The 26,924-nt window shown below is 43.0% G+C and overlaps 2 protein-coding genes across 2 annotated transcripts in view; one reads left to right on the top strand and one right to left on the bottom strand.

Annotated features, from left to right (window-relative positions):
* Window positions 1-13,380, top strand: part of LOC133132541 (proto-oncogene DBL-like) — a 21,653-nt gene extending 8,273 nt beyond the window's left edge. The window contains exons 9-27 of the mRNA XM_061248015.1: window positions 2,210-2,401; window positions 3,256-3,427; window positions 4,925-5,007; window positions 5,804-5,889; window positions 6,008-6,074; window positions 6,480-6,595; window positions 6,721-6,790; window positions 6,905-6,997; window positions 7,236-7,328; window positions 7,941-8,066; window positions 8,692-8,913; window positions 9,151-9,243; window positions 9,979-10,057; window positions 10,207-10,270; window positions 11,080-11,264; window positions 11,807-11,919; window positions 12,601-12,713; window positions 12,950-13,053; window positions 13,142-13,380. Coding sequence (XP_061103999.1) covers window positions 2,210-2,401; window positions 3,256-3,427; window positions 4,925-5,007; window positions 5,804-5,889; window positions 6,008-6,074; window positions 6,480-6,595; window positions 6,721-6,790; window positions 6,905-6,997; window positions 7,236-7,328; window positions 7,941-8,066; window positions 8,692-8,913; window positions 9,151-9,243; window positions 9,979-10,057; window positions 10,207-10,270; window positions 11,080-11,264; window positions 11,807-11,919; window positions 12,601-12,713; window positions 12,950-13,053; window positions 13,142-13,182 — 2,112 coding nt within the window. The 3' untranslated portion in view covers window positions 13,183-13,380. The remainder of the gene's footprint in view (window positions 1-2,209; window positions 2,402-3,255; window positions 3,428-4,924; window positions 5,008-5,803; window positions 5,890-6,007; window positions 6,075-6,479; window positions 6,596-6,720; window positions 6,791-6,904; window positions 6,998-7,235; window positions 7,329-7,940; window positions 8,067-8,691; window positions 8,914-9,150; window positions 9,244-9,978; window positions 10,058-10,206; window positions 10,271-11,079; window positions 11,265-11,806; window positions 11,920-12,600; window positions 12,714-12,949; window positions 13,054-13,141) is intronic.
* Window positions 13,381-16,074: 2,694 nt separating this feature from the next.
* On the bottom strand, window positions 16,075-24,885 carry LOC133132542 (coagulation factor IX-like). Its single transcript, XM_061248016.1, has 8 exons — window positions 24,691-24,885; window positions 22,695-22,867; window positions 22,433-22,457; window positions 22,143-22,256; window positions 21,727-21,861; window positions 18,542-18,972; window positions 18,317-18,443; window positions 16,075-17,768 (listed from the first exon to the last, which is right to left on the bottom strand). Exons 1-8 carry the CDS (start codon window positions 24,773-24,775, stop codon window positions 17,188-17,190), a joined length of 1,671 nt encoding a protein of 556 aa, XP_061104000.1. The 5' UTR covers window positions 24,776-24,885; the 3' UTR covers window positions 16,075-17,187.
* Between the last annotated feature and the right edge of the window lie 2,039 nt (window positions 24,886-26,924).

Here is a 26,924-nt window from a genome sequence, read left to right as displayed (position 1 = left end):
GCACAACGGAGTGTGCAAACAACTCTTAAGTAAACCACAAATCAAATACCTTTTCAAACAATTCAGTGACTGCGTCATGCACGAATAGAGGTTTGCCTAAGAGGCCAGGGCTATCGATTTGCATACATACACACATACATAAATACACACACGCACACACACACAGAGAACAGAGAGATCTCATGCTACAGAGGTCAGGCCCTCTAGAACAGTGTAGGCAATAGGACTGATGTCATTTCTTTTTGCTCAATATGGATAGTGCCAGTCCCAGGGAAATGACTTGTTTCCTTTGCTCCATAGAAGTTTTCATTTAAAGAATCTTCAGTCATATTGTAGGCTTGTTGTCATTCTCGACCTGACAGAGGATCAAAGCTCCTGTTTAGACAAGGACTGTCTGCTGTGAATGATGAAATAATCAGTTAACTGTTCAAAGTTCTTCACATAGGTTGTTTTTGTGGGTTGTTTTTTTACGGTGATTCCTAATCCTTGTTTAAATATTTGTATTGGAGAACATAATTCCTTTCTTTCCAAGACACATTCACTAAAGTGCTTGAAAATAATCACATAAGGAGCCTGAATCAGCCCTCGCAGAGTATTTATTTGAACACCAGCATTGTGAAATGACCAGCAATATCATGTGAAAAAAAAATCTTTCAATACAACACATATTGTGCTTCTATTCTCACCATGCGTAAACAAAATCATCAGTGTTCCCTTAAAAAGAAATGGTTCTGTGTGTACATTTTTAAAAACAATGAGTTACATTTGAACTAGTGTAGCAAATTGTTAATACTGCAAGACACATATTGGCTTCATTCGCTTCATCAGGGTATATATCACAATAACAATTTGTTTATAGGTAACAGAGTATTGGAGGACAACTGAAAATCTGGTATTATTAATTGTTCTAAAAGTCAGATATACCGTGAATAAATTCAGCAATGCTAATCCTTTGCTAATCCAGTAAAAGCTACAAGCTTTGGGAGTAGTACTGTATGTACAGTATGCTGGATTAGCACTGGATCGAAGACTGCTGCACTCAATGGCCACTTAATTAGGTGTTTATTGGACTTATTTTTAGAATTGATCTGCTTCTGTGGCCCATCTACTTCAAGGTTCGACATGTTGAGATGCTGTTCTACATAGCGCTGTTGTTTCAGTTACAGTACGCCTTCCTGACAGCTTGAACCATTCTCATCTGACCTCTCTCATTAACAAGGCATTTTTACACACTAATGCCGCTCACTGGATATTTTCTGTTTTATGCACCATTCTCTGAGGGACAATTGTTATCACCTTGTCTGGTGGTTCAACAATCGCTTCATGGTCAATGTCACATTTCTTCTCCATTCTGATGTTCGGCAACTGTACCTCTTGACCATGTCTGCATGCTTTTATGCATTGAGTTGCTGCCAAATGATTGGCTGATTATATATTTACATTCATGAGCTGGTGTACAGACCTACCTAATAAAGTGGTCACTGTGTGTCTATACAGTTCAGTGCAATTCATAATAAAATAAGATTTATCTTCACATTTATATAACCTTTTTCACAAACGGTAAGACAATATTTAGTTATTTTGGATGAAAGATGCCAAACAGTGTCACAAAGTTATTGCCATTCTTGACTTGCACCTTGCATCAGACTTAAATCCAAATGCAACCCCTGTCCGCCAACCCTGCAACACCTTCCTGCTCCCTATTCTCTTCTGCCAAGCAACCTGTACATAGTCCCATAGGACAGAGTTATTTTGGCCATCAGCCACTAAGTAAAACATATTTAGACACAGAAAATACTTTGCAAAGAGAACCCTTGGGCATTGTGTCCTAGTTCTCTTGCTTGTATTTGCTTGTAAGACACTGGTACAGTGCGTTCTGTGTGTGTGCCCATTGACACAGCAAGAGGCTTTGCTTTCTCCCCTGTCACCATGTGTTCTCTCTGTTCACAAGTCTGTCTCCACGCCTCCCAAACCCGCACAATTCTGTATTAACCTTAAGCCAAGCCTGGGGCAGTCTGGCTGACCATAGTTGTGACTCCCATTGGTCTGTCTGTGTGTCTGTGTCTCCGTGTACACTGTGGTGTGTTTACGTGCATGTTTGTGTGTGCATGGATGTGTGCGTACTGTATATTTGTGTGCACGTCCGTTTGTGACTACTGTGTGTGTACACGCATGCGTGTGTGTGTGCGTGCGCGTATTTCTGCCCCAGGTTCTGCGCTGGTGTGATGAGGGAGCCTACCTCTTGGCCAGTCAGCTGGTGGATAAGTTCCAGTCCAAGGAAGGGGCGCAGGCCGCCCTGTGGGACATTGAGAAGTTGCAGGAGAGGGCCCCCCCTCCCCTCAGTGCAAGCCCTGATGCTGTCAGTCTGGAGTTTGAGTGTGTCCTCACCCCGCAGCTGCAGGTAAACCACACCAAAAACTCCCTTATCAGCCCCATCCATTTCTCAGAGCGGACCTTAATCTGGCCCCAGAACAGTGTTTGAACGGGCGCACGCTTGCACATACAAGCGTGTTTACATTCATGAGATGCTAGCTGCGATTAGCTCTCGCATCCTTTCTGCTGGTTTCTGAATGCAGGCTCTGGTATCCTCAAGCATGTTCATCCATCAGCTTTTACCAAGCAGAACTCCCACCACACTGTCCTTGTATCAACACTGCTGACCATACAGTATAGTGGCGAATGAGCAAAGGGTAGCTGTTGGGTGAGGAATTCATGCTGTGGCTTGGTTTGTGTGCCTGCCGGTGTCTGTCTCGCCTCAGTGCTGTGTCAGGGGCACGAAATTGCAGCAGACCTGGGTCAAATACGTCATTGTTTTGGACTCAAATTATTTCTGTGCTTTACTGAGGTTGTCTAGTGTATTGGAACCTATGAAATACTCTCATAAACTGCAAACCCTACCATCTGGTCATTTTGGTTGACTCACCAGGCACACTGCAAAAAACAAAAAAATTTTTTTTCTTTTTTTCTTTTCTCTTCTTTCTTATTTACAGTTTGACTCATTTCAAGATTTGCCAATGGAATATGAAAAATGTCACTTGTCAGCAACTAATATTTTCTACTTAAGATGAAAAAGATCTCAAGTATTATTACAAGACTAAAATGCTTGTTAGGCAGTCGCTTTTTGCAGTGCAAGAGTAATCGAGCACAGAAAAACATCTGAATCCAAAACAATGACACATTTAACCTAGGTCTGAACGGTAGGACCGTGCCCAAGCCTGGTCTCACCGCCCCTCCTCTCTGACCTCTCCTCGCTAGGCCCAGATTGGGGCAGCCCATAAGAAGTTCTCTGACGTGCAGGGGATGGTGCAGACCCGGCAGGTGTCCCTGAAGAAACTGGCAGACGTGCAGGTGCGGCCAGTCCAGCTGGTGGCGCCGCATCCAGAAAACCCTCCCCGCTCAAAATCCCCCCTCTTCTCCCCGAAACACGGTGAGCACGCAAACAATGCTAGCTTGCCCACTCTTCAACATTTGCAGTGAAGCGCAGACACACAAGCACTACTTCTAATAACTCACACATCCACGCAGGCAGCACATACACAGTCTAAAACTAATTGTTGTTTGTACATAATTAAATTATTATTATAAAGTATTTATGATTTCAACTGATTAAGTACTTGTACAAGTACATGATTGCACACACATGCCCAGTACACATTAGCCTACCTTTTGACACAACTGAACTGAGCTATACATACACTCCATGAACACTTTATTAGATATTTATTAGACTTATTGCTTAGACATATTAAGTCTTCTGCTGCTGGAGACTATCCATTTAGAGGTTTGACCACTTCTGCATGCTTTTATGCATTTAGTCCACATGATTTTGCATTAACAAGCTGGTGTACAGGTCTACCTAATAAAGTTGTCACTGAGTGTATATCCCAACTATTAATAATAATGGTACCCTAATAAAGATAGCTAACATATCAATGGTAAATCAAGACAATACTACATGCTAAATTAATTAACGCTGATCAGTCAGTCACCACATTCTGACCAACTTAGCCACAACATCTGCAAATTGCCTCAGTACCTCAGTCTCATTCCTATGGACAGAGAGCAATGGTTGGTGCATAGCTTGAATACATTTTTTTGTAATAACTAGGGTGGGAAGGGGGTATTAATCACTGAGGCGATAATTAAACAATTATCCCGGAGAGGAGGGGCAGCTGGACATCAAGGGTAAAAGGGGCAGAGCGTCCAGCCCCCCCCTGGTCTTCCCCCTTCTGCACGTGTCTGATAAGCAGTGAGGAACAACGCTCTTAATTGCTGATTATTTCACTGCCTTTCCAGGTGCCTGATTTTGGCATTACCTTTCATTTCCAGCCAGCCTAATCTAGCCATGGAGTATTCAGGGAGGCTTTCATGTGCATCCGTGACCCTTTGATGATAAAATGCTGTGAAATCCTGTGCTTGTGATAAAGACTCAAGCCATTTCCCCTCCATTTTCATACATTTTTAATGACTTATTAAAAGACAAATCTCTCTTATTTCTTTGAGGAATAAGTCCTTCGCCGACCAGTAACCTTGTCCGGTTTTGTTTTCACACGCCGGTAATGAATAAAAAGAGACAAGGGTGTCAGACGTCTGACATCCAAATGTGTCCGTCTGGGGCGGCCATTTTAGAGAAGGGTGAAGACCCTGTGTAGATGCAGAAGATGAAAAGACATGTTCTCAGTGGGATTGTGAGGAATTATATGAAGCAGGCCTCGCTTTGTAGCCTGGCTGTGATCTTCTTTGCTGTGGTTGCATACATATGAAATCCTGAAGAAATCAAAGAGAAGCCCTACAGTCACTCCGAGCAAAGCTCTTTGTGCTTCATGGTTTCATTGAAGCAACATCTAACTCCTGCCTATGGCAACTGGTCTGGCAGCTGCCGTAGAGCCAGACCACAGAAATTACCTTTGTTTCTTTCCATTAGGCGTAGACTTCAATTCCAAGTTCTCCTTTGACCTCTCTCTGCCAGGCAAAAGGGCCTCTCGGAAAGGTTCCAACTCCAGGAAGGTAAGACAGAAGGCAATAGGCTCTGCCAATTTTTAATGATGTCTGATATAAAAATGGCTCAAGGGGGGGTTGCTGTGTACTAGAAGAAGGCTGTTTCTCGAACCCCACTGTTGGCAGGAAATATTTTTTTTACAGTATACATTGTTCTGAATCCCTGCAATTGACATGACCAGCCTGGAAATAACTACAATTCCCAGCATAACCCAGCTGAATGTAGTTCCACAACACTTGTGACCAGTTCTGTACAGAACATTTGAATTGAATATACCAACATGGGGCGGCACGGATGGCGCAGTGGGTAGCACTGCCGCCTCACAGCAAGGAGGTCCTGGGTTTGAATCCCCGTCGGCCGGGGCCTCTCGGTGCGGTGTTTGCATGTTCTCCCCGTGTCTGCGTGGGTTTCCTCCGGGTACTCCGGTTTCCTCCCACAGTCCAAAGACATGCAGGTTAGGCTGATTGGAGAGTCTAAATTGCCCGTAGGTATGAGTGGACTGGCGACCTGTCCAGGGTGTATTCCTGCCTTTCGCCCAATGTATGCTGGGATAGGCTCCAGCCCCCCTGCGACCCTGTTCAGGATAAGCGGGTTCAGATAATGGATGGATGGATACCAACATGGGATATGTGTTCTGGTTATGGCTCCCTTGTTTTGCTTTTTCCCTGCATGTTATCACTGAATGTAGCTTTCAGCTTCATGGAAAAAAAAAAATATATATATGTATATAGTCTTGAAGGTGAAAAGAAAGAAAAGTAGAATTTTCTTTCTGTCAATGCTCACAAAGATCTCTACCTTTGTCAGATAGAGGTGATGCACGACTACCAGGAGAATCGCACTTCCATGTCCTATGGTTTGGAGGGAGAGGAGAGCCATGACCTGCTCAAGCGGTGAGCTTCACCCGCTTGGCCTTCTGTCCGTGTGTGTTCAGTCCTGACTGTGCTTGTGGTGTATGGGGAATGAGGTTATCCTCACTCACCTTCCTCTGCTGCTGTTCAACCTCCTCAGCCACGTAATCAAAGAGTTGATTGAAACGGAAAGAATCTACGTTGAGGAGCTGCTCTCTGTACTGCTGGTGAGCATAGCTTTTCTACTGTATTATCCCACTTTTAGAAAGGTGCAGTGCTTCTTTCAGTTTCACTATGCAATTTCAATTCAGTTCAGTTCAGTTCAGTTCAGTTGAGTATCATTCAATTCAATTCAATTCAATTCAATTCAATTCAATTCAATTCAATTCAATTCAATTCAATTCAATTCAAGTCTTTATCCTGGCATAATACGTATAGAACTCTATAGACTGAAATGACACATAATATCCTGATATACAGGAAATGCAGATATGGTGATATCATGATGATATACAGTAAAAGCTGATATGGTGATACCATCCTGATATAAAGAATACACTGAATAATGCACATTATCTGATTGCGTGTCAGAAAGGACTGTTTTATACTGTACATGTCTTCACATACAAAAGGGCTATCGAGCTGAAATGGACAACCCCGTCCTCTCGGGCCTTGTGCCGCCCATCCTGCGTAGCAAAAAGGAGATCCTGTTTGGAAACATGCCTGAGATCTACAACTTCCACAGCCGGTGAGTGACACGAGCGTGGATACGCGTGCATACGCGCTCTGAAACACTGAACATCTTTTCATTGCTGCATATTACTTAGTTTATAAGTGACATGAGTAATACAGTTTTGACCCTCTTCTCCACAGGATCTTCCTACAGGATCTGGAGGGATGCTTGGACACTCCTGAGAGAGTGGGCGCATGCTTCATGGAGAGGGTGAGACTCGACTGTGGGTGGGGCGGACGTACTGTAGATGTGTGTGGATTTGAGATTTGCTGTGGAATGGGGCTGTGTGTTTTTGTCTCACGGGAGGTTTCCGTGTCATTTCAGAAAGAGAATTTCCAGGTATATGAACGTTACTGCCAGAACAAGCCTCGCTCCGAATCACTGTGGAGGCAGTGCTCTGACTGCCCCTTCTTCCAGGTATTCTGTACTCAAAAATCTGTTTATATTTTTGTACTCTTTCAGCAAAAGCTATCATGTTCACTCCTTCATTATATGTATTTTACATGTATTTTATCAAATGTATTTTATATGTGTACATAATTTAAGCTTAATTTTTACTTGTGCGATATTTCAGCAATAATAATCAAAGCTATGACCTCATGACCTCATCACCGGTCGATGACCCGTTTCCTTCCCACTGTCCCTTGTTCTGTAGGAGTGTCAGAGAAAGCTGGAGCATAAACTGGGCTTGGATTCGTACCTGCTGAAGCCAATACAGCGGCTGACCAAGTACCAGCTTCTGCTGAAGGTCAGCTCCAGAGTTAAAAGGAGCACTGTCGCTTTAAGGCAGACATGTTGTAAATGACTGGCTCTTATGGAGACTGGCCATGGGAGTGACACTGCTCTCAGCATCGTGCTTAGCGCTTTCTGGATTTCTCCTTCCCGTGAATTGAATATAACCATCATGCCTTGAAAAGAAAATAATGCTGGGATTTTGGTACTGCTCTTGGCCTCCATGGATCTGTTTTTATTGAACAACGTGTTGTATTAGTCTGTTTGAAATGTCATGATGATCTCATATATAAAAAGTATTATAGGGTATGAGGCTCTCTCTAGATATATTAAAATAATTAGTTAATCTACAAGAGTTGGCACTGGCACGCAAGTAACTGGATATAAATGGCCTCAATTTTATCTGGAGAGAGAGGATATTATAAAGTATGGCTCAGTAATATTATAAATAGATACTGAGAGTGCTGTATCTATCTATGGCAGTTTACATTCTTCAAACTAAAGTCAAATTGGTAGTCCATTTCAGTGATAGGAACTATCAACCGCTTGATATGCAGGATAGTGTCAATAGGTCCCTCTTTATATGAAGAACATAACATTGAGACACACTATCTGCATCCTCACCCAGGAACTGCTGAAGTACAGTGTGGGCTGTGAGAGGTTTTCTGAGCTGCAGGGGGCGTTAACAGCCATGCTAGACCTCCTCAAGTCCGTCAATGACTCAATGCACCAGATTGCTATCACAGGCTATGAGGTAAGCTTGTTATTTGTCTTATACAAGTGTATGCAAAACTCCACTCTGAGCACTTTATAAGGTATTTATTAGACTTATTTTTAGACATATTAAGTATTCTGCTGTTGTAGCCTATCCACTTAAGAGGTTTAAGTGGTGTGTGTGTGTGTGTGTGTGTGTGTTTGTGTGTGTGTATGTATGTATGTGTGTGTGTGTTTGTGTGTGTGCGTATGTGTATGTGTATGTATGTGTGTGTATGTATGTATGTGTGTGTGTGTGTTTGTGTGTGTGCGTATGTGTATGTATGTGTGTGTGTATATGTATGTGTGTGTGTATATGCATATGTGTATGTATGTGTGTATGTACATGTATGTGCATGTATGTATGTGTGTGTGTTTGTGTGTGTGCGTATGTGTGTGTGTGTTTGTGTGTGCGCGTATGTGTATGTATGTGTGTATGTATATGCATATGTGTATGTATGTGTGTATGTACATGTATGTGCATGTATGTATGTGTGTGTGTTTGTGTGTGTGTGTATGTATATGTATGTGTGTGTACATGTATGTGTGTGTTTGTGTGTGTGTACATGTATGTGTTTGTATGTTTGTGTGTGTGTACATGTACATATGTGTATGTGTGTACACAGGGGGACCTGAGTGATCTGGGCCGGGTGCTGATGCAGGGCTCCTTCAGCGTGTGGATCAGTCATAAGAAGGGTCCCACGAGGATGAAGGAGCTGGCTCGCTTCAAGCCCATGCAGCGCCACCTCTTCCTGCACGAGCACGCTCTGCTCTTCTGCAAACGAAGGGAAGAGCATGGAGAGGGATACGAGAAAACGGCCTCCTACAGCTTCAAACACTGCCTGAGGGTAACGGCACCCACAGCAGGGCCTCTCACACCAACGAGATAAAAACGACTTCAATGCCTCTACATAGAATCTCTGTTCATAGCTGTTAGCTTTGTGTGGAGGTTCTCGATAACCTTGCCGGTACATTCCGGGGCTAACCGAGAGCATGCCAAGCTGCTTCCTTTTAGTGTGCTGTTTCGGTTACCGTGGAGGTGAAGGTCAATCGGGAAAAAGACGAAGCTATCTCTTTCCCTGCAGATGAGTGCGGTGGGGATCACAGAGAACGTCAAAGGCGACGTGAAGAAGTTTGAAATCTGGTACAGCGGGAGGGAGGAGGTCTATGTAGTGCAGGTGATGTAGAGGACCACCGATATGGGCACACGCTGAAATACTGAGCAGCTATGCCATACTGCACTGCACACTTTACAATGATTATTATTATCGTTATTATTATTATTATTATTATTATTATTATTTGTATTGTTACTTTTATTATTATTTTTATTATTAATATATTATGAAGACTAGAGAAAAATTACACCCCTGAATAAACATGATAAATTACGAAATAACTTTTAGAGGCCATAATTTAAATTCCTTGGAATTAGTTTCATTTTTAGGATCAGCATTAATGTTTGTTTGTTTTTTTCAGCACAGAGGGCAGTCCACCCTCCTTATGTAGTTTGTCTTTTCATTTGGACATGTGGAATGAGAGAGGGTTACGGTTAGTGATAGGATTGCAGTACAAAAAGCACTGTAGAGGGGAGTTGAACACCCAGCTTTAACGGGGTTTGTATATGGATTGAGAGTTGGCTGCCCTACAGACTGCACCACACAGTCTCCCAGCATTAGAGTGTTTGATTGATTTGTTGAAAGGGATACAGTATTTTCAGACCTTTTCAGATGACATGGAGCCCTGTCGAAATGTCGGCCAACTTGACTGCAATTATGGCCTGACCTGGCTGCTAAAACTAAACACTATATGCAGGCATCAAGGCCACAACCAATCGTGGATACCACAATTCAAGTTTTAAATGTATTTTTATTTTTTACCAGGCCTCATATGGTTCTTCTGTGCTTTCCTAGGCACCATCAGTGGAAGTGAAGGTTGCCTGGCTCAACAAGCTCCGCAAGATCCTCACCAACCAACAGAAAGTGCTCCAAGGTGCGCACACACTGGGGTTTTCCATTATCTTCATTTCTTAGCATAATGATAATAATAATAGCGTAGCGTATCCCTGTGTGGTCTGTGTGGTCCGTTTTGAATACGAGGCCCTCCTTTTTGAACATGTCTACCTCTCCTTCCCCTCACAGATGAGCCTGTGCCTCCATGCGCAGTGCCGGAACGTTCCCAGCTGTCCCCGCCCCTGTCCGACAGGTTTGTTTTGAGGCATGCTGCATCTCACCCCTCTAACCTGTGGACTTCGGAGCCGTGCACTTGCACAATATGACAAAAGCTTACCATATGACATAGCTTTTACTATGTAAAATAGTTTATTGATGGCTCAACTGTGATCTTATTGATTATTCTTCTGGGGCACAACACTGTCCAGCGGCGTCCATTAGGACTACCATTAGTCCCATTAGTTTAATGGGACTCACGGTGTTCCTTTTAAGGTCCCACACCAACACTACTGAAGATTAACTTCTAGGTTCTGCGCAGGATGTAGTGGTCAAATGTCACTATTACAGTCTCAGAGAAAAAAGCCTCCATAGAGGATGACCTCTGTAGCTCTTTATGGAACCCTCTATCATTGGTGTGAATTGTGAAAGCAAAGAACCCTTGAACTAGATGGGGTTCTTCTATGGAATCACAGGGTTACTTTTAGAACCATTTTTTTTTTTGAGTGTTCTGTACTCTCAGAAATACAGGTACGAAAAGTTGTTCTCCTCCAGTTCTAGTCATGCTGAGTGTTCTGTACTCTCACTATAAGGTACCCCAGCGGTACTGTAAGGTACCTTTTTTGGTTGAAAAATCATTTGTACACAAACATTACTGTACTTCCAGGGTACATTTGGGAAATTTGATCCATGAAGAACAAAAATGTGCCTCCACTGTAACTTTTTATTTGAGAGTGTGTGCTTAGTTTGGAGGATGTAGAAAATTCAGAAAGTACTGGCCCCATGTTGCCCTGTTCTGACCTGTGTTCTGTTCTGTTCCACTGCGCTGCCGGACTGCCTGGTCAGCGTGTTGGTGTGCACTGCGTGGAGCCCCTCCCGCCTCTCTGGCTGCTCAGGTTGTTTTGATGTCCCTCCTCACAGCAAGCTGCAGAGCGCCTCCTACAGCTCGGAGGAGACCGAGTCAGGCCGCACCAGTCCGGTCCTGACCGACCCGGTGGTCTTCTCCCCTCAGCCTCAGCGCAACCGCCGCAGTGAGTCGCTACGCTACGCCACACCGCACTGAGCTCAGCTCACACAACAACATACATTACCGCCACAGTGAGTCGCTACGCTACGCCGCTATGCCACGCCGCTACGCCACGCCGCACTGAGCTCAGCTCACACAACAACATACATTACCGACACAGTACAAAAACCTAAAACTAAGTCAATTTAGAAATACTGTAAATCAATCTCAATCTCTATTTTAGTATTTGTATTGAAACTTAAAATCATATTTCTTTCCTTTTTTGCTAACAAAGACAAAAATATTGTCAAAAAGGTCAGACAGTTTGACACATTTAAAGGTTTAAATTGAATAGAATAAGAACACTTCACCACAGTAAATGGTAACTTAAAACAAGCTAATATTTTTCACTTGAGACAAAAAAAACTTAAGTCTTATTACCTACTTAAGACTAAGACTAAAACTAAAATGCTTTTTAAGACAGACATTTTTAGCAGTGCGGTAGAATGGGTGTGGAATAGCTGTGGAAGGCAGACTGTGATGTCCCCATGTCCCGCTTGTTCCCAGGCTGGCCGGGCACCTCTCACTCAGCAGACATATGCGACGGGCAGGAGGACTGGAGCGGCACTACGGATCTGTCTAACCTGTCAGACAGCGAGGAGGAGGACGTGCCTCAGCTGGTGAGCCCAGGCAAAGCACCCCTCAGAGACCTCCCTGCTGTAAAATCCAGCTATGGCACAACATTGAGCTGTTCGTAAAGCTGGTCTAGATGGGTATGAGCTAGTGGTGGTAGCCTGTCTGAGCTGGTAGGTGGTCAACCAGCTAAACCATGTCCAGCTGGGAGCTGGTCTGAACTGGTCACCCAGCTAAACCATGTCCAGCTGGGAGCTGGTCTGAACTGGTCAACCAGCTAAACCATGTCAACCAGCTCCCAGCTGTTTCAAAGCCTAGATTGAGCTGTTGTTTTCAGCAGCGCTGCCTAGCTGCAGGGGTCGACGACCAGTGGGATTCTCTACTGCAGTATCTCCATTGAGGATAGAACAAAGACTTTTTAATCTGACTGTGGTATTTATAATCTTTTCTACGGTCCAACCCGGTCTCACATGTTTCCTGCTAAATGCTGCAAATGCTTTGGGGAAATTACTTTTTCTGGCCATCACAATGTTCCCAATTTCAATGTTTTGAAATACGTAGTGTACGCTGAATAAATTATGTAGACGTAGCCTCCACATTGTTAAAAGAAATCCAGATAGGTTCACACATACTCAACTGGAGACTGAAATGTATGCTGTATGCTTTTTCTCACGTCAGAGCACTCAGCTGAAAGGGTCACTGCCTGCTCGCTCTGTGTTTTTAAACAGATCCCAGGCAGGTACAGGGCCGTGGTGGAATGTCAACAGTGTGGGCCGAATGACCTCCTTATCAAGTGCGGTGACGTCGTCCAGCTCTTGCACGAAGAGACTGAGGGGCAGTGGTGAGTATTGTTGTGGAGGCTCCGCTGTCAAAACATAGCTTCAGCTGGTCAAAACCATATCAAGCTGGGCGCTGGACCTGCTGAACCATGTGTAGCTCAGAGCTGGTCTGAACTGGTCGACCAGCTACGTATTGTACCAGCTGTTTTAAAACCTAGCTTGAGCTGTTTTTTCCAGTACAGACGGGAGGGAAGCTGAGAAGCTCTAAGGGTGGGGTTGTCCCTCTCTCCCCCTCCAGGCTGGTGAAGAACGTGACTCGCTGGCAGGAGGGCCGGGTCCCTGCGGAGGACCTGCAGCTGATTCTGGGAGACGGCTGCCGTGCCCACTCCAGCCGGCTGGGAGGTAAAAGGAAACATGGCCAGGCCCATGGTGCCCTCCTTCTCACTGACATGCCTCTGATTCAGTTTCCTGTTTCCTGTTTATACTCTAGACCCAGGGAATCTGAAAACACGGAAGCTGAGCTCTCCCTGAGGGAATGAAGGGCCAATTCCCTGCACTCTGCACTTAAATCAGGCCCCCAGGCACACTGAACTCCACAGGGACGTCCGGTCAAATCCCTCACTTTATTCATACTGATTGTCCTCTCAAATGCAGGGAAAGCTTGCTACTCAAAGCAGAAGATCCACTTTAGGAGTAAAAAGCAGGTGAAGACACAGTTCATATTCTAATAAATTCAAAACCAGATCCTTGCTCTTAGCCCTTTGGGCACAGTGATGAATCTTTGCAACAACATATATCCATCTGTTAAAATGGGTAAATAAGGCAAATAACCTAAAAAAGCCACAATTTCTCAAGTAGTGCAATTAATTAATAATATCATGAAGGATGATGTGACCCCGAGGCCAGACCCGTCCAGTCGTCTCTCCAATCCTTCACCCTCACCCCAGTAAGAAGCGTCCAGATAATTTAAATAATTAATCTTTCATTCTCTGGCTGGACCCTGCGGGTGGCGATGCCGAACCCCAGAACAGTCATGGCAAACACAGCACAAACTCCCCACTCTGTGCCAGCAGAACCACCAATCAGCATGACCAGAACTGGAGGAGAACAGGCCAGTGTGGGTTCTGAAGGTCACAGGAACTGAATCCTAACTAACCAAGCACATTTTTCACTGTAGTCCTGATCACATTATGGAAAAGAGTGGCTTGATTTCAGGCATCCGGTCACCCTGCGTTCAACATATCCCAAGAAAAGGCTCAGTCAGAAGCACACATTACCTCAACATAGGCCTTGCTGTAGTGAAGAAGTCATGTAGTTTACCTCTGAGGAACAAAGAATGGACGCAGTTCCTTTGAAATGGTTTAGGGATGAACTTAATTGAGGTCACTTAAAAATGTTTTAAATGTTTTTGTTTTTTTAATGAGGACATTTTTGTTGTTTGATGTTTTCTGTTTTCTGTAAATACAATGGGCCTTGGACATTATTTTACTTCATTAGAAGAATACAAAAAAACAGTGAGCCATTTTCTAACTGTGCACCCATCACACAGTAGCTCCTGGATGGAGCCTACTTATCAAGGTGTAGGGTTACTGTGCCAAAACATGTTGTGCCATGATATCTTATGTTTTTTTTTTGTTAATTTATTTTAATCTCTTGCTTTCTTTACTTGTGTTAATTTTTCAGAAATTCTGTCTACCCAATAGCAATTTAATTTGTGACCTGGGAACTATATTGTAAATGCACTTTAATTAATAAAATGAAATAAAGGTGGAGAATATATGTACATTCATGCTTTGTAAATATATTAGTTTGCATCTGTGACTGCAGTAGTTTATACTGTTGTTCATTGATAATTAGTTGGCACTGTTGTCCTCTCAACAGTACCTTCTAATTATCAGTGCATTGCAGTTTTCTGTGCATACAGCAACTGACAGGAGACAGTTTCTCAGATACTTGACCACAGACATTGTAAGATACTGTTTTACATACACTTTACATGACTGTATTAGATTTGTTATAGAGCTCATTAGTCGATAATGAATAGATTAAACGGTGTAGACTCTGTTCTATCGCTAGAGATATTCCTAGAGCTACTGTCTCAGACACGTGCAGTTTCTGCTGTTGTGTAATAGCAGAGAAATGTAACGGCTATCCCTCTATCTTTGCACCACAATGGCACGTGTTCTTTTTGGATTACTGTGTCATTAATGTCCAAGTTCCCATTAAACACAATCATGCAGAGAATATGAAATGGCTCCATAATGCCGAACGCTTAATTGAATATTGATTGCGGACTTGTGCGAATGTACCACATCAAATCTAATCCCCTGTTGGGCTGCCTTTGATATTGGCTGCTTTGAAGTGGTAATGAAGCTTTAAATCAGCTGGAGCTGCTCCAGACTACAGATTTTTTTAATGTGTTAATTTTCTGTGAAGATAAGCCCACCCCCCAACACACACACACACACATACACACACACACACACACACACACTCTTCATCAGAAATATTTTATATTTGTACTCAATTCCACATTCTGCACTGAATTCCTATGAAGAAAATCATAACGAGAGCAAAGAAAATATTGTCCATAATGGCAAACACATGTATGCTCCATGAAGTGAAATTTTGAGTAACTGCATGCCATCTGGATTTTGACCAGCCATTTTCTGGTATATTCATGTCACAACTGTGATTGTTATTGGTTTTCATTCTCTCTACAGCTCTACATACTGTATGGACAAAATAAAATACTTTTTTGAAAATGTTGTTGAGTAATAATCAACTGTGTGTTATGAAGAACTGCAAATATATAATATGGAATTCCTGCTGATTTTCCTTAATTCATTATGTGTTAAAATGCTCTGTGATTTTTGAGACGTACCCAATCTGTAAAACAACCTCCTCAACACTGCTGCACTGGGACTAATTTGAGTATCTGATTTTAGAAGCACATTCTCTGCAGAAAATAATTACACATATTTGAATAAAGAAAATATATGTAATATAACTGGATATTGAAGTATTCCATTTTTAATGGGTATGAGTGTTGGGTGGAATATTATAAAAATATGCTCATTATGCCATGTTTTATATCTTTTTGTTTCTACCTATTTCTTAATTCTGCATGTCATTACAAGTGATGTAGTTAATATTTAATTTCCCTATTGGTATATTCCTGGCTTCATTTAAGAAATTATGTTCCAAATAACTACTGGCGATGAATATATGGTTTAATAATGATATTTACATTTTTACAGAATCATGCAAGAAATTTGAAGGATGATAATACAAAACGATTGTTTTCTTGTGCTGTATCTTCTTGTAAATTGAGTGTAGATAAGGGCTTATTCCTAAAGAACATCTTCACCGTCAGTCACGTGAATGCCTCTGGTCTCATTCAAAATTATGAATTATATGTACTTTTCCATTATTATGCTCTTTATTCGACATTGCACAAAAAGACCATGTTAAGACCTTGCTGTTCAGCATATGGCTCTTCAGTCTGTGACTCCAAACAATCAGTGTTCTTAGTTGATTGGAGTGGGAGTCATTTTGCAGTGCTGCTAGTCGTGGTCACAATCTTCAGTCCAGCAGCTGCCAGAAGCACTCATTGTCATAGACTAACCCCTTCAGCTGACATGTAATCATATCCAGTCATTAACCACAGTGATTGTATTTGGTGTGGATTATTGTAGGGGAGATTGATCCTCTGCCACATATGCCACACTGCAGAAGTGGACACTATCATTTCTGAGTGGACACTATATTCATCGAATCTAGTTATTCCTCTGATTCCCCCGTGATAATGTACAGTCTCATGGGGTCTTCTTAAACTGATACAACACTAATAATGTTTCCAAATGCTTGTTTAATAATCTATAATTCTATTTTTTGCTGTTTTGTTCCAGCAGATGGTAGACATAGAAGGGAGTGATCTGGTGCAGTTAACCTAACCACCATTCCTTTCTGCTTTCTGTTGGTAAACAGCTAAATATGTGGGTTTCATATGTAACTAAAGAGAACAAATGATGATAATACCATTCTACGTCTGAATACACTATCACCACTGTTTAAACACACCGATGGTTAAATTGCATACAGCTCTTACAGTCTTGGCTCTGTGTTCATGGCTTACACATAAAAGGTATTGTCTAAACAGTGGTAACAACAATTAAGTGTAATTATCTCAGCATAAACATACTCATATATAAGCAAATGTAAGCTCTGTCTTCTTTCTCTCCATGGCTGAAAGCCAGCTGTTTTGCTTTTAAAAGAAATACAGCCTATTGTGCATAGCTGACTTGCAGAATTTTCTGGAATATGCCCATGACTGCTGTAAGTGCTGTGACAGTGAAATGCACTCCTACAAGTGCTAATTAGTGGAGATGACCCTGAAACCAGGTTCACATGCTTTAATGCTCTTTGTAGAATGGATGTTACAAGAAATTGTTAATAAAAAAAATGCGTACAGTAAATTAAGATTATGCTAATTTGTTCAAACAGTTCTATTTGCTTTGAAAATTAAACAGAGATTTAATGATCACGGTCCTCATAAGTAGCATCCTTACTGAGCCCAGTGACATAGGAGATCCAGGGATAGTAGCGGGATACACGGGTGTAGATGCCGTACTTGCCGTCCTGGGCGCACTGCTCGCCCCAGCTTACGATGCCAGTGAGGAACCAGGTGTCCCCGAGCTTGGTGGCGTGCGGGCCACCGCTGTCCCCCTGGCAGGAGTCCCTTTTCTCCGTGTCGTAGCCAGCGCAGAACATAAAGCGCGTGATGCGGTCGTTGCTGCTTCCCTTGCATTGCAGGCGGTCCACATAAGGCACCTCCACCTTCTGCAGAATGGGTGACTCCGCGCCCTCGAAGCGCACCTTCCCCCAACCGCTCACCAGCGACGTGGGGCCCGCCCGCAGCAGGGTCTCGGTGAAGTCCTTGGGCCCCAGGCAGATGGGCAGCACGTAGTCGGAGAAGAGGATGGGCTTGTCCACAAGCAGCAGAGCGAGGTCGTTGTTGTACTGACTTTGGGCGCTGTTGTAGCGGGGGTGTATGTGCTTCTCGGCGATCTCGTGGTCTCGCTCCGAACCGTCCTTTTTGTGCACGTTGTGCTCACCTGCGGGCGATGTGAGGCAGCCTGTCAGTTCATTACTGAGGGCTGCTGTGATATTGTGTGCTTCCTGCAGGCTATGTCTGCGCAACTGCAGCAAGTCATAACACTGGTCTATGGTCATAATGTAAACAAGACAAGTGCTTGTGTTAGGAGCAGACCTAGATCAAATATGTGATTGTTTTGGATTCAAATACTTTTCTGTGTTTGATTGATTTCATAGGTTTGTATATACCTGACAAGTTCAGTAAAGCATAAAAAAGTATTTGAAAACAAAACAATTAAGTATTTGACCCAGATCTGGTTAGCAGGGCTCATAATCCTGTTTGATTATAATTGAACATTAAGCACATGTACGTAATGTTTAAGGATTTTCTAATAATAGAAAATTGTGAGCCAAACTAAATTCTTGAATCTACTTTCAGAATGTGAGGTACATGGAAATGTAAGCTGTGGTCTTTTATAGGTTAGCCTTAATGTTGGTGTTGATGTATTTGTCTAATGTGAAAACTGAGACTGTGTCTGGAGTGTTACAGGACAGGCTCATCTTTTACCAACTCTTATGAAGATGGAGTTGGTTTTGCCTTCCAACAGACAGTGGGCAGCAGTGATGACCCATTTATCACTCAGGATAGACCCTCCACAGAAGCCGATCCGGGTGTGTTTGTCCATCAGGGCCACCTGACAGAGTCGCAGGTCAGTGTTACACAGTAGGGAGTGCAAACTTACCCACTTATCCACAGCCAGACATACACATTCAGGGAGCCCTTTTGTCCTACCTGCCAGGGGATCTCTCCGTGGGTGACCACAGTGCCCCCCACAACGCGGACGTCTGATGCATCCTTAGTGATGACAGTGGGCAGGGTTGAGGAGAAGGCCGAAATGGGCAGGTCGCCGAGGGGTGGGTGGTGGTATGGTGGGGGTGGAATGGCTGTGGGCGGGCTGGTCGGAGAGGGAGTGGTTGGATTGGCTGTGGGCGGGCTGGTCAAGGAGGGAGTGGTTGGATTGGCTGTGGGCAGGCTGGTCGAGGAGGGAGTGGTTGAATTGGCTGTTTGTGTGCTTGGCACATCAGTGGTATTGGGAAGAGGGGGGGAGTGTATCTTGCTACTCGTGTCATTGCTACTCATCTCTGGGGGTAGGGCGTGCAAGGACCGAGTGCTGGAAATAGCAGCAAGTATGCTTTTCCCTAGTCTGCCGCAGGGGAAATTTCCTGGAAATGTAAAGACAGAAGTAAACACACACACACACACACACACACACAAATGCTTGAATTCAATCTGCTTAAATAGATTCTAAGATTGAATCATTTGTACCAGAGGTACACAAATAACTATTATTTTGTAGGTGTTAGAAGACAGATGCTTGCATTAAGCATAAATACTTTCCCTTTGATCACTTTTTAATATGAAGTTACTTCAAGTGTTCTCCACCGTGTATTTGTAGCATCGTCTCCAGGATTAGTAAACATGTATTGCCTGTTTTTTTAAAGCTCAGATTAGTAGTCGCTGTAGTGTGCTGCTGTTGTCTAGTAGGGATTTTTCTAGTTATTTAAGCAGTTGTGTATCGCAGCAGTGGCAGCCTCTTCCACTTTGTCTCATCGTACAAAGTCGTATTCCTACGAAGCAAGGGTGTCTATCTGTTGGTGTCCATCAAGGCTCTCTGAGAGCTTGTTTATTGTTACATGCTTGCCAACCTATATGACACTGCACAGTGCAGCATTCTTTCTCTTGTTCACCCATTTACCCTATCTTCATCTCCATGTGCCTTTTCCCCATTCTTGTTTGACCTCCTTTCCACAGGTCCTAGTCAGGTGGAAGGTTTGCTCCCTACCAATTTGGCCAAGACATCTCCAACCTGATCTTCCCTACCAGGTCGTATGGTGTTGATCTCTGTGTGACTGGAACTGGAAAATCCAGAAAGCAGACTTTATATCTGCCAATCTCAACCTTGACTTCCTTTCACAGAAATGTGGGTCTCACCAGAGAACACAGAGAACCCTGGCTGCCACCCCAACTCACTGACAGTAGAGGTCTCCTAATCTCATGCTCATGGAGATCTACTGCCATTTATTCATCCTTCCCCTTCTCTTCTTTTGAATTTTATGCGGTGTCTGTTACGTCCTCGTGTTAACTTTTCATTATTGTTGTCTTTTGCCCTGGATGAGATGTACATCCTGCTTAGCTCCTCTCCGGAGGATGGCACTCCCCTGATCCTCCTCGGTGACTTCAACCTGAACTCACCCACAAGGCAGGCAAAGTTCTTGATCATGTTTTCACAAGGTCCTGCATGGCAAAGGACCTTTCGGTAACACCGCTCCAGGTATCTGGCCATTCTTTAATCTTTCTTTCTCTCCCACTCTCCTCTAACACTCATCCATCCTTCCCACCATCCACTATCACTTATCGGTGCAACCTATGCCACCAGTCTACCTCCGCCCTGCCCTCCATAATCTTCTCCTCCCTACCATCTGTTCAGTGTTTTTCTCTGCTGTCTGTCGATGATGCTGCCACTATCTTCATGTCTTCTCTCTCATCTGAGAAAACCCCAGTGACATGGCTTCCTTCCATGCCCTCTTATCAGCCTTCTCATCCTCTTTCTTACTTTCTAAATCTTCCTTCTTTCACTCTAAGATTAATGCAGCTGTCTCGCAAACTGTTTTCAACCTTCTCCATTCTCCTCACCCCCCATCCTCCCCCACCTTGCCTAATCCTTCATAGCTGATGACTTTGTCTCCTCCTTTGAAAAGAAGGTAGATGACATCTGCAATTCCTTCTCCAAACCCTCTCCCCCTCCCAACCCTGCATTTCCTATCCCTATTTTCTCCCCTCTCTGACACCTTGAAACTCCTCACCTCCCATCGCCCAACCACCTGCCCTCTTGACCTCTCCTCCTTAATCAATACTTTTATTTCCTCTGGCACAATATCCTCTGCCATGAAGAGGGCCAGTGTCACTGCTTCTCAAAAAACTTATTCTTGACCCATCTGTTCCTAACAAATACCAGCCCAACTCTGCTTGAACCAAGTCCCTCTCCTCTGTCCTCATCTTCCTTGACCTGTCGCCGACCTTCAATACAGTCAACCATGAGATTCTGCTGGTATTGGCGTCATAAGATCTGAACTCACAAGGTAAATTTCCTACCTGTCGGATTGTTCTTGGAGGGCTCAAAGCTCAGTTATTGGTCCCCTCTTCTTCTCTCTGTACACTATGTCTCTTGGTTCTATTATATCTTCCGATGGAATTTCTTAGCACTGTTGGCACTGATGCTGATGACACCCTACTCTTTCTCTGCCTGCTCAGCTGACATCTCTGCATGCATCACCTCCCACCACATGGCAAGACTGCTTCTTGGGATGTAAAGAGCTTCTTTTCATCCCCTTACAAGTCCTCTCTGACAATCGACCTCTCACTGACTGTCGAGAAATCCCCCTCCCACACAGCCAAGAATCTCCTGATTGAGAAAGCCACCCAGCTCCCAGTTGTCCTTCCTGGCTTGTCTCCCTGCTTGTGCCATTAAGGCCCTCCAGCTGGTCCAGAAAGCTGCAGCCTGCCTGATCATGAGTCAGCCCAGGTTGGCTCATGTCAACCCACTTCTCGTCACCCTCCACTGGCTGCACGCATCCTTGTTGAGCAACTTACACACTTGTAAGTTGTTTTGGAGTAAAAGCATTTGCTAAATGACTAAAATGTAAATGTTACTTTTTCACCAGATTTTAATGAATGAAGGATGAAGTGTTGATACCAGTTGTGAAGGAAAAAGAACAGTAAAACAGGTAATAGTATTTCAGGGTTCTAATTTGAAGGACTATATTGAGAATGATGCCTTGAAATCATGGTAAACATCCAAAAGTAATACAAATAAGGTAATATGTTTTGTGTAGTATGCACAATATACTGTATATGTAAAATGTGGATCTGGGCACCCATTCCTAAGCAGTGGAGTACATGGTTTATTGCAGCGGTACCTTCAGGTGTGCAGGTTCTGCCATCTTCCTTCAGGCTGTAGCCTGCTGCGCAGTCACACGTCACCCCCCGTATTACATCAGAGTGGCAGAAGTGCATGCAGCCCCCGTTCCTCACGTCACACTGCATCAACGTCTCTGTGGAGGACACGGGAGATGGCGGGGTTTAACGGCGAACCCTGAATGGTATGGCCATCAAAATCAGACCTGGGTTACACTTTACTTATGTTGTCTGGTGTATTGGTACCAATGACAACCTCAAAATTGCAAATCACCTTCTGGTCTTCTTGCTTGGCTTAACTGCACCAGGCAAGATCAATTGAGCACAGAACAGTATTTGAATCCAAAACCATTACTTATTTGACCTATGATCAAAATTGTCTTGAAAGCTGTCTGTCTGTGCATACTTGTGCACTCACCTATTTCACAGTTCTTTCCAGTGTATCCAACCTGACACCAGCACACATAGGAGCTCATGCCGTCCTCACACGTGCCCTCATTCTGGCACGGTGAAGACTCACACTGGTCTCCATCTGAATGATATGGAAAGCTGCACTGTTAGATACATTGCACGATACATTGAACCACACAGCGACAGTCTGAAATGGGGCTCAAACCTGGTTTACAGGCTCAGAAAAAAAAATTACATCTTGCCCTTATATAGATGACCACACTGCATCCACACAGTCATCTCCTCAAATGTACTTACCTATGTAACTGAGCCAGAATTCCATCTGAAAATGTGAATGAGCGAGAATGATTAGCAAGGGCTAGCATTAAATAGCATGGTCTCAGATGAGCAGTTCCTCAGCAAGTGTCTACCACCAGAGTTGGTTTTCCTATAACCTTCAGTGCAGTATCACTGATAAATAAGAGAGCAATTTCAGAAGAGATGTATTCCTTAACTCCTTAATTCCTTAACGTACCTTTACCAGCTCTCAGTATGCAAACTGTTTACGGAAGTCACTCACTGTTTTCTCCTTATTTTCAAATACTTCTCTGGCCTCCTCAAAGGTGCACCGCTCCTCAATGCACTCGCGCTCCAGGTTGTCCTTCTTCATCATCTCTTCTAGCCTGCCTGTATTGTAGCGTTTGTGTCTCTTCAGTACAGACTCTGCTACATGCTGGGGCAGGAACACAGAGGCTAAACAAGAGCAAAAATAACATTCAAATATTCAAAGGCCACCGATTCCTTTAGGAATTTGACTGTACTGAAAATATTTTGAAATAGAAGATATAATCAGGATGTTGCCCCACTTTATGGACAAATGTACAGGTATAATCTACAAATGGACAATACATTGTAGTTTATACATTTATTCATAAGGGATACTAGATATAAATATTGCAGGATTTATTTTATTAATACATTTATTTTTTGCTGTTGTTTACAGTATGTCTCCCTTTGCATACCTTTTCCAGTGTCGCAGGTATGACTGTAAGGTCAAATGCATTTTAGGACCTATATACTATTATTTATATTCATTTTAAATGATTTATTTTAAAATATCATGCCAGCTTTTACTCATACTTTTCTAGTGTCTAACCTTATCTTTATTTAGTTGGATGGAAAATTTTGACAGGCGGTCTTCTAGTTTATTCGATCTTGTCTTGGGCACATGAATACTAGTGTCAAGCATTCATGCATGGTAATGATCTCGCCTCCTTTCTCCCCTGATAGAGCACAGTACAGTCTTATTTTTCCAAATGAAGTCTCATTCATTTTATTATTTATTGTCTCCACTGACAGTAACTGAACTAGCACTCTTGTAGCTTTAATAGCTTCAATTTTGGAGCCTATATCAAGTAACAGCACATTTAATCTAGATATAGATTTATTAATTGTATAGTTCAGGGAATTGTAATGAAGATTTATGCTGTTATGCAAAGGCATTCATAAAATTGTTTGTGAGGCATTTTCTGATTATGAGGCATCTCTATATTGCGCAGTAAAAGTTTGTCATATACTGTATTTCCGTGTCAGCTCATGAACTACAGGCTGTTCCTGCAATTTGAGAGTTGACCATGTTGTCAGCATATGGAAAAAGTGATCTATACATTTTTAGGAGCTGACCAATAAAACGATAACAGTGCTCAGACAAACCTACGCTTGTGTTAAATATCATTCCAAATTGTAAAAATACCTGTGTACTACTTCTTTTATCAATTATCAACTTCAAGTATCTGAAGCCCATGCTGGGTCACAAATGTTTCAACTGTTTCAAAACAACCATCCTGGCTAAACCTTGGTGCACACCAGTCTGTCATAATCATTCAATATGTTTCCCACTAAAGTAAAAATAATACATACATTTATTTTACTCAAAAAATAAAAATAAAAAAGTGGTATAATTTTAGATAAATGAGGTCTAAAGATCAATGATTCCAAAAAGAAGTATACAACTGAAAATAAACTTGGTTAGAAGGTGTAACACAACATTTGATCATAATTTATGGTTTACGATTGCTTTATAAACATTTAAAATGGACCCCCCAAGGGTTAAAGTGAGCTTCTCCCTTTTCTACGGTCCCAGAGTTCACTGGCAGGATAGAAGCCATTTTGTAGTATGTCATCTGGCCCATGTGATTTATATGATTCTGAATTTTGAGAACGGACAGACTAACAGCCAAATATATGGCCAATACCTGTATAGCCTCCACTCAATTATACCACCCACACAGCCAATTGCTTTGGCCTGTATTATTGATCATGGCAGTGCACATACAGTATGCCAAAATAACTTAATCCAGGATGCTAAATGACACCACAAACCTGCAAACAAAAGCCCACGCTGTGAAGCAGTCACACCGCACGTAATACTCTACTTCCCACCTAATCGTGACACCTCTGCTGTAGTTAGCGGTGAAGAAGTGCAGCTTGGCTAAGTTATATGTAACGTGTTCTTCCCTCTTCAGTAAAACGGTCTGGAATGTAGATGGATGAATGGAGGAGCGAATGGTACATACCTCCACAATGAAGCCAGTTGTCCAGCAGCAGGCCACATATGAATAACAGAGGGTAAATTCTTGCCATCTTGTTACGGGGAGACATTCCAGATGCTAGCAGAGAGAAATAATCAAAACTAACTGGCCGCTCCAAAGTACAGCAGTCTGTTTACACTGGACAGATACAAAAGGTTATGTGGCCACCCGTGTTTGTGTTATAGTCATCCGGCCAACTCTGACATGCAAGTGACAATGTTGGTGGTAGTATCTTGGGGAACCGTTGTGTGTGTGTGTGTGTGTGTGCGTGTGTGTGTGTGTGGAAAAATATTTATATATTCTTGAAGTGTCTGGTTGTATTGGAAACCATTAAATCTTCTTTGCAGTTTTGTTTGCAAACATGCAGGTTCATATGTTTATTTATTAGGTTTTACATCAAATAATTTGTTTCAGTGTGTGTGTGTGTGTGTGTGTGTATGCATATGTGTATGCATATGTGCATATATCTGTGTTGGGATCCTCTTTATTGTGAGTGATATTGTGAATGTTAATGCATCAAGGCCATACACCCAACATAGCCTTAGTATTCCCGTCACATTCTGAAATTGAGCAACTCAGTAAATATTACCTTTAGCTGGCTCACTGATATTTGATGTCCAAGCAAGTTAAACAGTGAGGAATCAGACCAGAAGAAACTGCAATAGACCTCTGGGAATCATACTCTGGGATTCCCGGATATGACAGTCTCACCATTTTCCACATTTGAGATTGGGGAGTGCATATAATTACTCTACTACTCTACTACTAGTATAAATACTACTGTTTGTCCCCTTAACCTTAATAGAAAGCATCACAGGCTAAATTTCATAAGGCATGCCGATCATTGCAAAAATTTGCCATTACTGCCGATCCATTACCAAGCAGCCACTATTCCACCAGATAACCTGGGCCTCTTACTGTTAACACTGGCAAAACAGATTTCCTGTTGGCCAACCATAATAGTTATTGACCACTAGATGGTGCTCATGTTCTTTATAAAGCCTTTATCCAACACTTAATGGAATGTGAGAGTGAGAGAGACAGAGATGGGGCTGGATGGGCAGGGCAGAGTGGGGATGACATCCTTAATGGCAGGAAACAGTGAAGGTAATCATGAGGAACATATTAGATCTCGCTTACCCAACATGGATATTGAGTCAGGTAATATTTGATTAGGATAATGAACAGACACTGCTTAAGTAGGCTGTAATGACTCTTGTAAGTTACCAGTTTAACAACCACCCTAATTAATTGCCCTCAAAGTCCACTCACCACTGAAAATGTTAGTTCAAATAGGGTGAAGAGGGAATCAGTTGGAAAAGAGCAGGATAGGTTGAAAGAGAGAGGTAGACAGGGGAGACAGGTTACATTTGTTTTTTACTTTTTCATCATTTGAAATTCTGATACGCTTCTGATCTATTCCACCAGCATTTAAGCTAACGTTAAAAACTTAATTTAGCACATTGGTTTGATCTGGGAAACATTTCTTCAGTAGAAAAATATCTCATTTCCCTCCCTGTCCTTGCCTGTCGATGTCTTTCCCTAACATGTCCTAAATAATTATCTTAAATATTATTATTAAACAAGGCAAACCACTGTTTTATGTTTCCACTGACACTGATATTCCTAAATAAAACCAGGACACAGAGAGCAACATACTGTAAGGAACCTGGGACTGCAGAATCTATGGGTCTTTGACCTCTATTACCTCCACCCACTTGACCTGGATTCCCCTTTAGACCCGTTGAGCTTTGGTCACATCACTTTCAGGTAACCGTGGTTATTTGCTGCTTGGGCACTGGGCTGGGTGCTTGCCCCAGAGAAGGGGTGGGTGCTTCCATGAGGAATTTCCATAAACAAGTCAAACCCATTTTCTTACAAAAAATACTTCAATATAGACAATAACTCTGGGGTTAACGTTCATTATCTTACCTAGCAATATCCATCCATCCATCCATTATCTGAACCCGCTTATCCTGATCAGGGTCGCAGGGGGGCTGGAGCCTATCCCAGCATACATTGGGCGAAAGGCAGGAATACACCCTGGACAGGTCGCCAGTCCATCACAGGGCACACACACCATTCACTCACACACTCATACCTATGGGCAATTTAGACTCTCCAATCAGCCTAACCTGCATGTCTTTGGACTGTGGGAGGAAACCGGAGTACCCGGAGGAAACCCACGCAGACACGGGGAGAACATGCAAACTCCGCAC

Source organism: Conger conger, chromosome 7 (assembly GCF_963514075.1).
Source record: "Conger conger chromosome 7, fConCon1.1, whole genome shotgun sequence".
Classification (NCBI taxonomy): Eukaryota; Metazoa; Chordata; class Actinopteri; order Anguilliformes; family Congridae; genus Conger; species Conger conger.
This window is presented reverse-complemented; position numbering and strand designations above follow the sequence as displayed.

Bases quoted from the DNA above. Each gene is read 5' to 3' on its own strand.
- LOC133132542 (XM_061248016.1), bottom strand. From the start codon at position 24,775: ATGTCTCCCCGTAACAAGATGGCAAGAATTTACCCTCTGTTATTCATA. The intron at 22,458-22,694 runs GTGAGTGACTTC...TCACATTTTCAG, and splicing joins TTGAAAATAAGGAGAAAACA to ATGGAATTCTGGCTCAGTTA. The intron at 21,862-22,142 runs GTGAGTGCACAA...TGTCCTCCACAG, and splicing joins TGGAAAGAACTGTGAAATAG to AGACGTTGATGCAGTGTGAC.